The sequence below is a fragment of the Labrus mixtus genome, chromosome 8 (assembly GCF_963584025.1).
Source record: "Labrus mixtus chromosome 8, fLabMix1.1, whole genome shotgun sequence".
In the NCBI taxonomy this organism is placed as follows: Eukaryota; Metazoa; Chordata; class Actinopteri; order Labriformes; family Labridae; genus Labrus; species Labrus mixtus.
In genome coordinates, this window is record NC_083619.1 from 22,352,127 (window position 1) to 22,369,378 (window position 17,252).

A 17,252-nucleotide genomic window follows, 5' to 3' on the forward strand; every position below is an offset into this window, starting at 1 on the left:
ACATCCTGGTACACGGGGCTTATGTCTACCTTTTTATTTGTAAGGCTGAAGTGCTTCTCATCCTGACTCTTTTACTTTTAACACCGCCAGACACTTCAGCTTTGCACAGCTGGCACATTGCTTCTCTGAGATCAAAGAAGAACCACACTGCAGACATTTTTTACCCTGCCAGAAATGTATTTTACTGCACCAAAGTGTAGCTCACTGTAGTAGTGCAACTAAAAAAAAAGCTTTGTCTGCAGATCAGGGTGCAAGAACCCAGTTACTGGAATAGTAAGACACTGTCAGATTACCTTATCCAGTGGGTGTTGGCATTGGTGGCATAGGATGCACTGGAATATTTTTCTCCTCGCTGTCCCTGCTACCATCATGTCATCTCTGCATGTCTATGGAGAGACTGTCTGATTTTATAAAAAATACAATTGTTTACATTTCTGTTGCCTTTTCATGTGGGAGAGGTTTTTTTGTTTTTATCATTAAGTCTGGCTATCGTGTTCTGTGCATATTTTTTATTTTGAGTCTGCGATTTAATTCAAGTTGACTTATTATTTTTACCTTTTTCATTTCATTTCATTTCATTACAGTTAAATGGGCCTTGCTCAGTTAGAACTGGTTTACAGCAGGTTCCTGTATCACAACAAACAAAAAGGCACAAGACAACTTGAAGGCAGCTTGTTAGGTTTTTAGTTTTTACTAATTGTCTAATTTTCTTTGACTTATTTACTAATGCCCTTATTGTGAAAATTCCCAAAGCTCAAGGTAACCTCCTCAAATGTAATATTTTGTCAGCAACTTTAAGATATTCAGTTTACTGCAAAAGAAGAGTAAAGCCAGAAAATGTAAATAGGATTTAAAAAAAAAAAAAAGATTTCTCTTTATTTAATAGCAGACAACTAATCCATTACTTGACATTCTTCTTGGAATTTGACTTCTAACAAACCATGTAACAACACAGTAGCCTTTTCTCTCATCTACTCACTCCTGATCTTGTACTCTTAACTTTAAAGATACCATGCTTATAGAACTTGTTTAGTCATACAGGCTACATATCCACTTGCAGTAATTTGACATGTCTAATTAATTTTTTTCCTGTTCTCTTTTTCACTTATGACAGAGTAAAGACAAGTTGTCCCCTTTCACCAAAACTCCGAAGCTGGACCGGAGTGAGCTGCTGGGGAAGGAAGGGAAAGCAAAGTCTTCTATGAAACGCAAGCTCTCCTTCACCTCAAGTCCGCTCAGGACAGAGGAGCGAGACTCAGACACTGGTAAGAGCTGTTGCTTCTTCCACCACCTCCTTTTTAGCAGCCATTCTGCTGGCTGGCTGCCATGTCCTCACAGTGCCTCCTGGTGGCCTGTTATTGAACATTTCCTCTAGGGGTGAAAGGGTTTAAACTTGTTGGACAACAGAATCCAAAACTGACACGCCTGATGAAATTACAGCCTGTTGTGTTTAATAACTAAATAAAAAGCAAACAGTGTTGGGAATCTTGAGGAAAATGTGAATAAGAACACACTAATATGGGGTAGAAGCCCTTTTAATGTAGGTACATGAATAAAATGTGACTTCAATTTCAAAGGTAATGTATATTTTGCCTGGGCCATTTTTTATTACATATTTAGGGTTTTAAATGACAATGGAATAAGTTCAGTAGATTGCTCAGCTACTACTGAAATAGATTGGAACGGCTTGGGGGCTACTTTGGCCCGTCAAAGTATGTTTACTCAGATATAGGGAGGACATACAGAGTTAACAGAAGTGTTAATAGAAGTCTGGCTCTGAAATCCCTTAAGAGAGGATTTTCTTTTTTAGGTAGAAGACAGCAGGAGAAAAGAGAGATGGAAACAGTCAGAGTTGGGAGTTGAGTTGTTATAATTATGAGCAAAAAGCGTGTCGTAGTGTGTGTGAAAGCGTGGCTTGTCAGACAAAGCGATGAGAGTGGAAACCACTTTCTCTTAAGGACCTGCTTCCACATTAAAAAAAAAAAAAGAAAAGAAAATCAAACATTTAGAGAATATCAAAAGTAGTCTCATGGCTCCTATAACGCAACGTTTTCTCTTGAGTCTAGTTACGTTATTTAAATCCAAATCACTGGAAATGTTATGTTGCCAAATGATTTCTCTTGCAAGGACACATGGCAAAGCACATTAACTCTGTGCATCAAATTAAACTTGCATGCAGTACCTTTAGCTGTCTTCAGCTTCCGGCTGCTGCTGTATGCGGCGTCTGTACACAGCGATCTCTAAGGTGGACAAGTGCTTGTTTTTGCCTCTTGACATTTTGGCAGAAATACAAAACACAAATAAAACTATAGAATAATAGCTTCTTGTTTAACATATTTTTCTGTTCGTTCAGTTTTTAAGATTTGTGATGTAACTGCTCGATATGAGTAACATGTCATTATGCTGAAGACAGGGTGCTTAACATTTTGAACTTGAAGTCTGTATCTTGCCTCTTTTACTTTTGTAAATAATCTAATCTGCCCCTGTCATTTAGTCAGGAGGTAAACTGTTTGTTTACATCAGCATTGTGTCCTAAAAGTACAGTCTGTGTACCATATGGCCATAATTATAGTATCAAGTACAGTAATAGGTCTGGTAGCTTTGCCTTCATCTCCTCTGTAGAGTGAAATGATTTTTATAGTGTGGTGCTGCGTCATACTAACAGACAAGAACCCTCAATTTTGTATTCACTATAATTTATGCTGCACAGGTTATAAAACTAAACTAGCATGGAGGGTGGCTTCTCCTTCAAGAAGCCTTTCTTGTGCTATTCAGATTCTGTGTTAGCAAAAAACAAAAAGTAAAGACTCTGCTGACCATCTCTAATCACTTCCTGTGTCCTGTGTTGCCATGATTCATAACCTGTGCGAGGAGAGTGAGTCTGCCTTTGTGCCTGTCTGTATTTGAGTACATGTGAGATGAGGAGGGTGAGAGAGCGTTAATGCAGTGCTTTCCCCACCCTTTCACCCCCCCTGCTCCCTCCCCCTTCCTCTCCCCATCCTCTCTGCTTTGCACTGTAGATGACTCAGACCCAGGCCAGTCGAGTGAGACCTGGGGAGAGAGATTAGTGCATCCTTGCAGGATATACGCAGGTAATCGCTGCAGCCCGATCCTCTGCCCCCCGTTTTCTCTATAAGTAACATCACCTACTTTCAGCCACTATGCTGCTGTAAACATACATACACACATGCACGTGTGTGTGTTTTCGCCCTGCATCTGCCCCTGTTAGAACTCACGCATGTCTGTGTTTAGTAACAACCGACCGATGGAGACTGGGGGCCCAAGGAGTGCCGTCTGCACTTGGCTGGCTTATAAGATTGTCTTATTTTTTCAGACCTCATGCTTGTCATCTGTTTCTCTGCGTGCTCGACAGATACAAGGGACACGGAAACGGTGTCACTATGATGAGGGAAATGCTGCTTGAAATGAAACTGGACTTCTTTTTTGCAGTCTTTATTAAAATCATTCTTGGTTTTGTTGCAGAGAAAGATGGACCAGACAAGAAGAAGCTGAAAAAGGAGGCTGGGGGCAAAAAGTCCCAGGCCAACCTTTTGTTTGGATATCCCCTGTCAGAGCGCAAACAGATGGCCCTCCTCATGCAGATGACTGCCAACAGTCCAGGTTTGTGTGCCTACACTCTCAACTTAAATACTTCCTTTAGATGGCTCAGAATATATTTACTGTTGAATGAGTCATGCTTTCAAGCTATTTATGCAGACATGAGCTAATGTTTTAAGAATACAGCAGGGCCTTATCTTAATGTTCTCTATACTTTTCCTCTGATCTTGGGATATTTCATCAATTATAACTGGAGAAGAATTGTTTTTGTAAATGATAGGTTCTGCCTAGTTGGAAGATGAGGACAATGGGTATATACCTGGGCATAAATACAATAAAACACAAGTGTGCACAGGTTTCCAATAAAACCTTTGTCACTATGGTTGCTCAACCAAACGACTGGTTCATTGAAGGAACAGTTTGACATTTTTGAAAAAGGTCATTCTTGTATGCATTAAGATTTATGAAGCTGGAGCCAGCAGCATGTTAGCATAGCATAATTGCTGAAAATGAGTTGAACACCTACTTCTGGAGGATTAAAAGAACCTAGCAGCACAACTAAAGGCTCAATAATTCTAATTTGATGAACTGTTTAATTTAACTGTAAAAATGAACTAAATCTGATTTTAAAATTTAAGTGTTTTGTGCAGGAGAATTTCTGTTTTTGTCACATATGGTCGTAGCAAGGCTTGATGTTTCCGCCTATCTACTTTATGTTCAATAACAAAGATGGATTGATCTTGTCAACAGAGCAAATTAAAATCTCTTACTAATCTTAAACTGATATCTGTTTGAAAACACAGACACGAATGATCACATTTTTTCAGGTATCTACTAAACGACAGCTTCTCTCACTTTTTCAGTCCAGGCCCTGAACCATCATTACAGATAATTATCTCATCCTGTGACAGGCTTGTGCTTCAAGCATCAATTAAGTCATTTTCTCTCTGCCTGTGTCCAGACTCTACTCCCAGCCATCCCTCTCAAACGACCCCTGTGCAGAAGAAAGTCCCCAGCAGCACCACGTCTCGACAGAAGGACAAGGTCAACAAGAGGAACGAGCGAGGGGAGACTCCCCTTCACATGGCTGCCATCCGGGGAGATGCCAAGCAAGTTAAAGAGCTCATTAGCCTGGGAGCTGATGTTAATGTCAAAGACTTTGCAGGTAAGATCGCCTAGGTGTTGGTCATTTAACAGCCTTTGTCATGTTTGCATGGTCACTATTGATAACATCAAGTTGACTAACCAGAATTTTTCATTGTGTCTCCCTAACTGCCTTATATTGAGCTGTGATTATTTTTCAATTAAACACAGAAATTTACTGATAAAGTTGAAATAACATAATGACAAAAATGTCATTTGAATTCTAAAAACTCTACATTGTTGCTGTTTTCTTTCCACATCAGGTTGGACTCCTCTCCATGAAGCCTGTAATCTCGGTTACTACGATGTGGCCAAGGTCTTAATCGCAGCAGGTGCAGAGGTGAACACGCAGGGTCTGGATGATGACACGCCGCTTCATGATGCATCAAGCAGTGGGCACAAAGATGTAAGAGAGATTTACTTGAAGTTTGTCAATCCACAGTTTTATAAAAAAGAAATGACACATAAAAATGATTTAAATAATAAAGCAAGTTAAAGACAAAAAAGATGTAGTTTACCGCCAAAAATAACTCTGGAAGGTTTTAAACTAAACTTCAGTTTAAGGTTGTTAAAATTGTACATACTTCTATACTTTTCAATATCACTTTCTTGGCCATCTGCAAAATGACACGACGTGTTTCCCTGCCCAATCAGATGGTATTATTATTTTAACAGTTGTAAGAATTCAGTTTTTGTTTAAGGATTTAAGCATAAAGTTAGACGTTTTGTGTTTTTTCTGTATTTACTTATGTGAATAAATGTTTGGCTGAAACCTTCATGTTTGTTATAAGATTTTCCATCTCACTTTTTTATTGTTTTGTACAGATTGTGAAGCTGCTACTACGCCACGGTGGTAACGCCTTCCAGGCCAACAAGCGCGGTGAGCGCCCAGTGGACGTAGCAGACTCTCAGGAGCTGGAACAGTTATTAAAGGGAGAGTTGCCAATGTCGGACCAAGAGGACAGCTCATCAGGTATGCAGAGAATGCTTTAGTGTTTTGCTCACCTCCCTTTTAAGGTTATATAACACAGTAACTGTATATTACTGGACATGCGTATCTACTGCATTATTATAATGTGTTGTCTCTTGATTTATAGACCAGGCACTTTAAACTGTATTTGTGTTGTTTGGAGACTTAACGAAAGACACTTTGGCTGTCCCCTCTTTAAAAATAAGTCTAGGTTTCAGTTAAACAATAAGGTTACTTTTTTCTTTATATCATCATGTGCCACAGAAATAAGTTACATTCTGGATTATTTTACGATTTTCACATTGTTTGCCATTACAACAAGTGCGTAAACAAAACAAATGTACATCCAATAATGTCATACATTACATATGAACTACACATACGGTACAGCTTTCAAAATTCAGCAGGGCTCAAACAGTGCAGAAACACAACATCCCCTGAAGTCTACATGCATGTTAAAGTATTCAGATAAATGTTTCATTCATTCATTGATGTGAAAAAGATTAAGTGTAAATCAAAAATTATTTGTGCATAATTCAATCAGAATGCAGGAAAAAAAATGTTTGGTACTGAAACATTACTGTTTGAGACCCCTGACTGTTAAATAACAACTTTTAATGGCATTGACCAATGTCAGGTTGTTGCTGAAGACAAAAAATATTAATAAAATGAACTTGTTTTCTGTATTCTCAAAAAATGCTTGTGTTTGAATAGAAGTCTAAAGTGCATTACTGACTTCATTCAATAAATTAAAAAGTTATTCTTTTCTTTTCTTCAGAGTCTGAAGACCCACCATCTGTCGACCCACCATCTGTCAACCCATCCAGTGTGGACGACAACATGGACGACTCTGATACTGAAAAGGACTCGGATGGTAAACCGTCCACAAAGGCTTCATCGTCCGTGCCGGGGCTGGATGAGTATGAGTTCAAGGACGAAGAAGAGGAGGAGGATCTCAGCAAAGCCCTTAATGACAGACACATCCTCCGGAGGGAACTGCGACAGCGGGAGAAGGAGGAAAAAGAAAGGAATCATGTGGCAGGAAAACAAAGTGGTAAAGGGGAGTCTACCTCAAAGTCCAAAAAGCAGAAGATGCCTCGTGTCCACTGCAGCTCAGACACCTCCAGTGATGAAATGGAGAGCCTTCCAGAGAAGAGAAACTCCCCCACATGTTCTCAGAGCTCAGAGAGCCTGAGGGCTGACACACGGTCAAAAAAGGAGAATGCAGAGCAAAAGGAGAAGGGCAAAGTCAAGAAGAAGAGCAAAAGCCAGATTAAAAACAAGGAAAACCAAGAGGATGGGAAAGAGAACAGCAAGACTTTGGTCCTCTCTCTCGCAACCGTGTCTGAGAGCACAGAGAAGGGTCGAGAGGAAGACTCCTTCAAGATGTCTTTCAGCCCGAAGGACGACTCGTCCGTCCACCTCTTTCATTTGTCGTCCATAAAATCTCCGAAACTGAACCACAGCCTGACAGATAAACAAACGCCACTCAAACAGGAAAATACTAAGATGTGCATTTCCATCAGTGACAGCTCATGTCCGGTGGACGGTGTCAAATACAACCACTACACAGAGGCAGACTACTGCACTGAAGGCTCGAGTACCAAAGGGTATAAGCACAAGGAAAAGAGCAAACATCAACAGAAAGACTCCAGTGTGGATGGAGACGACGGCCATTCGAGTCCTTACAAAGACAGCAGCATAGGAAACAGTGTGGACAGCACTGACGGTGCCTTACGGAAGACTGACGTGGATGGTAAAGTAGTAAAGAAGCATAAACTTAAACACAAGGAGAAAGACAAACACAGGAGGGAGTACGAGGCAGAGCGGAGCCGCCACAGGCAGAAGGAGGCCAGGAAAGATGGCCACAGGAATTTAGAGTTTGACAGAGAGTTCTGGAAAGAAAATTTTTTCAAAAGTGATGAGACGGATGAACCTCTGCAAGTTAAAAAAGAAGGTGAAGACAATAACACACTGCAGAAGAGCTCTGATTCCTCTCCGGTCAAAGATGAGAGAAACACAAAGGAGAAACACTCCAGTAGCAGGGAAAAGAGACTAAGAGAGGAGCGGGAAAAAGACAAGGCGGTTAAAAAAGAGCGGAAGGAGGCTGCTGGTAAGGAGGAGAAGGTAAAGGATTCAAAGCCGAGTGAGCGTGACGAGCGAGTGGACTGCCACGGCTCAGGGCGGATTCCTGAGGAGACTCTGCAGAGCAACAGCTTGAAAGAAGAGACAGAAGAGAAACCCATAAGTGGGATCACAGCTGATCAAGAACAGCTGGAGTCCTCTGAAAAAGGCTCACGTGAGAAAACTGACAAGAGGCTCCCAGGAAAGGAGAAAGACTCCGAAAAAATGGAGAAAAGGCATCCTGACAAAGAGAAAAAGGTTAAAACCGAGCACTCAGACAAAGCTGACACACAGAATTCAGTGGATCGTTGGAAAGATAAAGAAAGAGTAGGAGCTATTTCTTCCCACTCGCCTGGAGATAAGAACTACAAAGAGAATGAGAAGCTGAAATCTTTATCCTTAACAAAAAAGCATGAGGACAGCAGGAGAAATAAAGATAAGTTTGACAAACGGTCTGATAGGGAGAGGCAGGACAGAGAATACGGTTGTGGGGATCACAGAGAAAAGGAACGCATAAACTCTGATAAGAAAGGAAAACCTCTGGAGAAGGCCCCTGATCACAGTAAATCGGATCGCTCTAAAGAAAAGGACTGTGACCGGAAAAGAAGAGATAAAATAAAAGATGGGACTTCTTCAAGCTCCAATCTCAAGTTACTTTTGGAAGAGAAGAAAAGCTATCTGTCCGAGAGCAGTAAGTCCTTATCTGCTAAATCAAAGGAGGAAGTCATAAGAACACCAGAGAAAGATCGTGAGCGCAGGGAACGGGACAGAGATTCAGATAAACACAAGGATAAGGACCGGCACAAAGACCGCTCCCAGCAGGCCAAAATCAGCAAGGCCAAAGCCAATGAAACGGATGCAGACAAGGCCAAATCAAAAGCCTCTTCAGCATCACGGGATGCCAAGCCCAAAGAGAAACGGCTTGTGAATGATGACTTGATGCAGACCAGCTTTGAGCGCATGCTCAGCCTGAAGGACCAGGAGATTGAGCAGTGGCATCGCAAACACCTGGAGAAAATCAAACAAAAAGAGCGGGAAAGGCTCAAGCAGCGGCCTCTTGCAGATTCTATAAAGTCCAAGCCTAAAGACAGAATGAAGCCTGAACCGTGCCTGAGTAAAGAGCTCATGCGCTCAAAAAGCTCTGAAGCCTCGGACGCCCACAGCAGAGATAAACCACTGAAGGAAGGGACCAGTCCCAGAACAATGTCCCTTGATGGAAAGACTCTGCCCTCTATCAGCGCAAAGGTCATGTCCGCTGTGGAAAACTGTCTGACCAGATCCCCCAGACCAGAGAGTGAACGCTTTGGCCTCATATCGCGGTCCGTGTCGATGGTTTCTGTTGCTAGCTCTGAGGATTCATGTCAGGCAACGACATTAACACCCCGACACGTTGAATACGACTCTGACATGAACATGGAAGCTTCGGACTCCCAACCGGCATTCCTCCAGTCTTCCCTCGTCATTCAGGCCACCAGATCGCCATCAGTTCACGACAAAGATTGCATCAGTCTTCCAGATGTGCCGCTAGGTAATAGGATGCTGCTGCCCGTAAGACATGAATCTCCGTATCTCAGGGCTATTCTGGACGAGGAGGCAAATTCATCGACTGAAGGCAAAGCTGAAGAAAATCTGCTGAAATCTAGCCAACTTGTGGAGGAGATGATACCAAAAGAGATCTCAACGGAAACAGAGGAGAGCCTTAGTTGTCAACAAGATATCAATTCAGACCCTGATTCGGCCACGGAGAGAGAAGGGAGCACGCCACAAATGTCAAACAAAGACCCCGAGAGTATAATCCTGACAGAGTGTAGCAGCTCTCAACCTGGGTTGAATGAGCAGAAAACGGCTTCCTCTCCTGATCCTGCTTCTACCAATGAAATCCAGAGTCTGACAGAGAACTCGCAGGTCGAATGTAGTGACAAGGATTCTGATCAACCATCCATTTCTTCATCTTCTCTACCCACTGAGTCGTCAGCGCTCACAAATACAAAAACCCTCCAGCCATGGGAACCTCTGGCTGTTGCTGGAAATGAGTGTGTGCCGCAAACAGAAACAAGTAGCACAGATGTTTCTGACCATGAAGTCAAACCTCTGGAGAGTGCTGATAGAGCAGAACAAGAGAGTATGGAAACTGTTTCAGAAAGCTTGAGAGCAGAGGACGTAGGCAGTCCTGTACCCTCCACCAGTTCACACATTCCCTGCGCCTCTACAGGGGAGTCAGACTCCAGCAAAACAAACCCTGAGTCTGAATGTTCTCCTGAGGACATGGATGTAGATGACAAAGACTGTGCAAAACCAACTCCTTTCACTGACGCTGCAGGTTCATGCCTCGATGATCAGAAGGAGAGTGATGAAAGTAGGGCTCCTGTTTCTTCACTCAGTCCTGAACACAAGACTGAGGAGATGACTGATGTCCCGCAGAGCACGGAGAGTGACAGCACTGCTGCTGTTTCTGAAACAACAGACAGTTCTCCAGCTGAAGGCAGCGTGGCCACTGACGGATTTTCCGAATCCAGAGCCGAGACCAGCTCAGAGCCGATGGAGGTGACCCCTGCCGATGATAAACCAGAGTCCTCTTCATCTGGAGAAGAGCAGAGTCAAAGCACCGTCCAATCAGCTTCTCACACTGACTCCAGCAACAGCTGCTCGGGGAGCTCCTCCCCACAATCTGGGGATCGGGATTCTGATTCATCGGGGGCTAAAGTCAAAGTCCGCTCATCAGACGAGGATATTGATATCCACGTGCCCCATCCACGAAAGAGAAAGATGCCCAAATATTCACACTCCCAGCCGAGCTGCACGACTCAGCAGGACAAGGAGAGAGGCCAGCAGTCTCTGGCTGCTATAGTCGACTCTGTGAAGCTGGAGGAGATTGAACCGTACCAGACGGAGAGGGCCAACCCATACTACGAGTTTCTGCACATCAGGAAGAAGATCGAGGAGAAACGCAAAGTGTTGTGCAGCGTCACACCTCAGCCACCACAGTATTATGACGAATATGTGACCTTTAATGGATCCTACCTCTTGGATGGGAACCCGCTCAGCAAACTCTGTATACCAACGGTGAGTCTTTCTTATATCTTTATGTTAAATCTGATTTAATTATTCATTTCAATCATTCTATTCTGATGTCAGGAAACAACTCTGTCCGCTGTGTACTGCAACATGTTTGATACAAACTAAAAAAAAAAACTAGATGATGTTCTTATTTTTCAGTTTGATGCATTGAAGTTTATATAATCAACCACAGGTTAACCTGTACATCCACTTAGATATTTATTGGAGATCATATTACACAACTCTTGGTCTTTGGTTTAGGCTGATGTGATAGCGGTCAATCCAAACTGTACAACTGGAACAAGAGCCGCATTTTCATGTGATCTCATTAATCTTCTTTGTGGTGCAAGAGCAAAAAAGATTATGCTATACGTTGATGATTAACTGTCAAGATATCAATGTTTAACGTTTATTTCTTAAATTAGTAATCGACTGCTTTGCTACGATGGAGTCTAATCAGCGCTGGGTTTTCATCTTACTCCTCATATTTTTGTAGCGCACTGAAGTGGGAGAATGAATGATCTGTATTTACTTTTGATGATCAACCTGTTAAAAATAGGATATAAGCCTTTCAGTGCTAACTTTAAAATAATTAAACCCAACAGACTTAATAAAACATCGTCCTTTGACTGATATCTGCTTGATGACTCATCAAAAACTATTTTAAACCTTCTCCTTCTCCATTGTTTGAACAGATAACTCCACCTCCTTCATTACCCGAGCAGCTAAAAGAGATGTTTAAACAACAAGAGGTGGTCCGGATGAAACTACGACTTCAGCACAGCATTGAGAGGGTATGGAGTCTTGCTCTTTGAGCTCTTTGTTTTCATTGGGTTGAGTACTTGGTGACATTTTTAGTGCCACTTAAATCGGCTTTAATGGAACAGCATGTGATAAACAAACGCCTTGTATGGAAGTCATTTTTGTTTAATACTAGATCTAATGTTGTATTCACACCATGAATTGGACTTGTTCTCTTCTCCCCTCAGGAAAAGCTGATTGTCTCAAACGAACAAGAGGTCTTAAGAGTCCATTACAGAGCAGCAAGAACACTGGCCAATCAGACTCTGCCTTTCAGTGCCTGTACAGTTTTATTGGATGCTGAAGTGTACAACATGCCTCAAGACGTCCAGGTAAGCCAGGTGTGGAAATGGAACAAATCTCTTAACCCCTTCATTCATATAATGTCAGTTTGTTGCTTCTTAATGATTCTTAGACATCCTGTATTAAGTTTTGATGTATTTGGTTCATAGAATGAAGATGGCAAAACATCTGTGAGAGACCGATTCAACGCCCGGCAGTTCATGTCCTGGTTACAAGATGTTGATGACAAGTTTGATAAGCTGAAGGTAAGGTTTAGTCTGCTTCTTTGCACTGTACACCTCCATTTAACAGAAGAACGGAAGTCTTTAAAGTCTTTAAATTAAGACTTAAAATGTGGATATGACTCCATAGATTATTTAAACCTGATAAGTAGTTTCTGATTGTTTTTCTCATATCCTCAGATTTGCAAAAGCACAAAACGAACATACAAATAGACCTCACTTTCCTCATTGGTGTGGGCTATGGCTGCTGCATGGCATGTTGTGGTCTGGCCTATTCCAGTGACCAGCCTGTGTATATTTTCCAGATAGCCAGAAAATGACCCCATTTTCACAAGATAACATAAATAAATCTGTTGTAATTTTAAAAAAAACCAGCCTTGTTATTCCGAGATAACCAGAAAAAAGTGGAGATCTCAAAGAAACAACAGATTATGACCCCAAATGGAGTGTAAAAGTATAAATGCACATCAGTTTAGGACTTTATTCAAACTGAGTCTAGGAGTGAAGGAGAATCAGACTTTATGTTCACCAATGAAACCTTGAAAATGTTTTTAGTTCATCCTTGCCTAAAGCAGAGTTCTATATTCCTTCTTGAGACAAAAAAACTTCACATCCTTCAAAATGCTCCATTTTTATTATTGCAGAACAAGCTTTTACCTTTTCCTAAGGCGTATCTCTTGATTGCTACACTTTTGTAGAAACATCAATGGCACGACGAGTGACTAAACCTGAGTTTACCTGCATGGATAAATGTCCTTTTACCACTGCTATGTTTTTAAACAAGTTGAATATCTTTGACGTCTGAAAGTGTTTCAGAGACACTCGTGATGTCCAGTTTGAAGTCAGGACTGGTTGTAACTGGTTTAAACTCCAGACAGCAACAACCTAAGTCTGTATTTATCTTCCACAAGAAGTCATTAAATGAAGAAGACATCTTAACTGGGTCAGTCACGGTCTAAGTAAAGATATATAAACGGTTTATTATGACAACTTTATTAACTAGAGTTCACTTACAGTAGAGGACGAGGCGGAGAATATTCAGTGTGAATGTAAACTGAGCTTCTGATTCACCAAATACCACAGATGATTGAGTTCCTCTCTTCTGTTTTTATTTAATCACATCATGGTTTGTGCCAGAGTTATGTATCAGGAATTTCCAGATTTTAAGATTCCTTGGACCAAACCCAAGATCAAAGAAAGCACAACAGTACAAATAAACCAATCTTAGGAAAAAAGAAGACGTGTTCTGAGAAAGTTCCTCCTCTTGTTCCTGAAAGGAAAAAAAAAAAAACCTTCATCATTAATGGCTTACATTGTTCATGCTGCGTTTACAGCCAGGAGGTTCCTTTTTTTATAGACGTCTCGTGTTATTGCTTTTTGACCAGTAAACTTGTACAGAGACACAGGTGGACACTGGAAGGAAAGGTTTCGAACTCTTGTAGTCTGTCAGGAACTCGTCTTCTAAACATGATGAGATGAAGCTACCTGTAGTTGTTTCTTCTGTTATTAAGAAATCCCTTCCTGGTGAGCTTTAAGTATCAATGATCCTGCATAAAATATGAATAATTAACAACATTTTATACCTGAGCACCTTTTGGTCCTGTTGGAGTATTGTTCACTTTGAGTCTGCTTATTTCCTCTTTATTACTTTTGTAGACTTTTATGTTTGTTTGTGCTCATTTCTTATTTACTGATATTCTTGATCTAAAATATAACGTTGTGTTAAATGACAAAACCACCCTTTTTTCCCCTTCACAGACGTGTCTTCTGATGAGACAGCAGCACGAGGCGGCCGCCCTGAACGCCGTGCAGCGTCTGGAGTGGCAGCTCAAACTGCAGGAGCTCGACCCGGCCACCTACAAGTCCACCAGCATCTTCGAGATCCCCGAGTTCTACATCCCGCTCGTGGAGGTCAACGACGACTTTGACCTCACCCCCATATGAGCTGCAGGACTGAAAGCGCTATGCCACAGAGGCGTCCATGTTGGCGACACGACACACCCTGCACATTCGAGGAACAAGAGAGAAAAATGTGAAGCACTTAAAACGTGGCTGTAACTCAGAAGAGCACTTAGGAAAGAGGAGATTTCACTCCAGAGCTCTGACAGTCCGATTCAGCTCGCCTACAAGGACTGAGTGGTCCTCGCACAGAAAACGAGGGTCCAGGCAGCAGATGAAGTCCAGGAAGCAGAGACCAAAAGTCGGACTGGGTGGCGCCGGGAGCTGAAGCGGTGAGCAAAGTGTGGAGGAAGACCAGCTGCTCCTGCTCCTCATCAAGCAGGGTGACACAAGAGAAAGGTTTCAATGTTTTCAAAGTGCGTGTTCATACAATGTGTACAGACTGTGCTCTTAATTTTTTAACTTATTTTATACATAAACAATTGTGCATTTGTAAATAGTCATGTAATTATTGTTTTAAACTTGTAAAAACAAAAAATAGATATTTTGATTGTAAACTTGTTCTGTCTCATGTTTTAATGGACCAAAGTTGGTTTTTATATTGAGTCCTCTTCGTCCGTGATGTTCTTGTTGTTGTTGGCTTAAACTCTTAAGCATGTGTTGGCTTTCGTTGTGTTATTTTGTTTCGACCGTTTCTTCCTTCCTCATCTGGAGTTCCACGCCACAGCTGGTGTTTTCGACTTTGGCAATTAAATGCTGTGCATGCGTTGCGTTGTTTGTAATTTTTTCCTAAAAAGCTGTACTGTGGACTTAATTGTGAGGTTTACTGACGTGTTCCAGCTTACTTTGCGCCATTGTGTTCTGTCCTATTTGCGGCCTCGCTCCTCATGTGTCGTCCATTGTGTCTCGCACACATTCAAGTCTGTCGTGGCTTCCAAGGAGAAAAAATAAACATACTTTTACAGTTTCAATGTGAGATCACAACAAAACCTATTTTTTCAACATATTGCCTTTTGAACGATAGTTCTAAAAAATGTCTATTTTAATATTTACTTGTTACATGACTTGTACATATTTGTAATATATAATTGAATAAATTTTATTTGTTGTGAAATTAAAAGTGTTGTTGGTGTCATCTCTACACTGTAAACACAGAGCTTAACTTGTTGATTTATTGAGAAGTGGATTTCTTCATTTGTATCTGATCTTTATTGTATTGCACCCAGAGAAGCCTGAGGGCCAAGACAGGCAGCAGCACAAACTATTTTTTTGACAATATGCAGTCATGCATATTAACACAATACATGACTATGACATTAAAAAGATATGGAATAAGTCAAAATCAACTACAATCAGAACTTTAAAAATCGCCCTACAGGCCTACTCTTCTATAATTATCAATACAAGACCGTTAAAAAGAAACATGAAGAAATGAGTCATCGTTTTTTTTTTTTAGTCCATAGCGCAGTATTCTCCACAGCCAGTAGATGTCGCTGTTCACAGCACTGCACTCCAAGTCAACATGACGTCAGTGATGGAGCTGAGGTTGGATGTAGATCACATTTCAGTTGCACCATAATATTTAACTAATATGTAAATGTTTAAATCCACATAAAACAACATTAACAAATATTTCCTGCGTTCTTTTATCGTGTTTTTTTCAAAGAGTTAACCTTCAGGATATTTAACTGTCGTTTTAATGTATTTAATTACTACAGAGAATCTTGATGGTTTTAGATGATAGGACTCACTTTCCATTCACGCAGTTCACATGTTAATAATGATAAATGTAATTGTTTATTTGACATGGACATCTAGATGCACTGCTCTTAGTGTTTAAAGCAAAATGTTCATTTGTAACGTGTCCACGGGAGGCTTTTAGAAATGAAAGAGGGGAATCAAGGAAAAGAAAAAAGAGAAGAAAATCAAAACATGTCACAGACATTTGTGAACATGTGTTTTATGTGGGAGAACAATCATCATATTTTATTTGTATCGTACTTTGCAAGACAGATAAAGTGCTTCACAGTGTGCAATAAATACAAAGAGACGGATAGAATTAAAGATTCAAATAAAAGTACAATCAGATAAAAATCACGGAGTATAAAAAAAGAATGTCATGAGTAGAGAAATAAAACGAGCGACTGATGCTGCTTGTCTGATCTCCTCTGGCAGGCTGCTCCACAGTTTGGAGGCTCTGATGAAAAAAAAAAAAAAAAAAGCTCTGTCCCCGTTTGCTTTTCAGCCTGGACCTTTAAAAAAGCCTGCAGAGATCTACCAGAGGATCTCAGACTGCGTCCTGGTTCATAAAGAGTTAAAAGCTCAGAAAAATAGGAAGGGGCCAGAACATGTTGTAATTAAAAGAATGTTAAAGTCAATAACTCAATAAGTCACTGATTCTTTTTTTTTTTATAAATAAACCAGTTAAAGTGAGAGGAAGTACACAAGCACACAACCTTGTTTGTTTTTTTTAAGTGCAAAAGCTGAAGAAAGTGCAGCGCCTTTTTTTTTTTAATCAAATGTCAGTTTATTCATCACCTATCACAATTTTCTCTTGTGTTTCCATGAACAACATTAGACTGAGTGTCTCAGTCAGTACAAGATAAAACCTCGAAATGATCACACACTTCAGCCAAGATCACCAAAAATGAACAGAAATCAAACTGTATAACCCACAGAAAGGTCACATTGAGTAAAAGTTCTAATGTAGCTTTTGTGATGATAACACCAGGACATTTACAGAGCATGGCAGAGAAAACATTATAGAGCTAAATGATCGTATTATTCAAACAGCAGTGGAGTTATGTTGATGTCACATATCCAAATACAAAACTTAGGAAATGGTGTAATAAAATCCACCAGAATAATAAGGAAGAAACAAAATACTGTAAGAAAAACAATCAGGAGAAGAGTCAATAGAGCAAAACCAGGAAGTGTAAGAGATGAATAAATAATGTTGATAAAGATGTGTACAATTGTTTTAGCCTTTGTTTTATAGTTATTAAATACATTCAAACTGAAAAGGAGGGGTTGCTGCTTTTCCATTTACAAGTTTGAATATGATATTTACCGAAAATCATCATAAGATTCACAATCTAAATGTAATGTATCTATAAAATATCAAATGGATTACATGTAAATAAAAGGTCTGAAAGTGATTTGCGTGTTGACGAGCT

General features: G+C 40.7%; 1 protein-coding gene across 5 annotated transcripts in view; it reads left to right on the top strand.

Moving 5' to 3' along the window:
• Positions 1-15,196, top strand: part of ankrd12 (ankyrin repeat domain 12) — a 33,687-nt gene extending 18,491 nt beyond the window's left edge. For 2 of the 5 annotated variants that reach the window (XM_061045183.1, XM_061045182.1), the window contains 11 exons: positions 1,115-1,265; positions 3,021-3,092; positions 3,484-3,621; positions 4,520-4,723; positions 4,965-5,107; positions 5,527-5,674; positions 6,450-10,858; positions 11,548-11,646; positions 11,842-11,994; positions 12,106-12,201; positions 13,936-15,196. In XM_061045183.1, coding sequence (XP_060901166.1) covers positions 1,115-1,265; positions 3,021-3,092; positions 3,484-3,621; positions 4,520-4,723; positions 4,965-5,107; positions 5,527-5,674; positions 6,450-10,858; positions 11,548-11,646; positions 11,842-11,994; positions 12,106-12,201; positions 13,936-14,121 — 5,799 coding nt within the window. In that variant the 3' untranslated portion in view covers positions 14,122-15,196. The remainder of the gene's footprint in view (positions 1-1,114; positions 1,266-3,020; positions 3,093-3,483; positions 3,622-4,519; positions 4,724-4,964; positions 5,108-5,526; positions 5,675-6,449; positions 10,859-11,547; positions 11,647-11,841; positions 11,995-12,105; positions 12,202-13,935) is intronic. The other 3 variants (XM_061045184.1, XM_061045186.1, XM_061045187.1) reach the window with 3 other exon arrangements.
• The last annotated feature ends 2,056 nt before the right edge of the window (positions 15,197-17,252 follow it).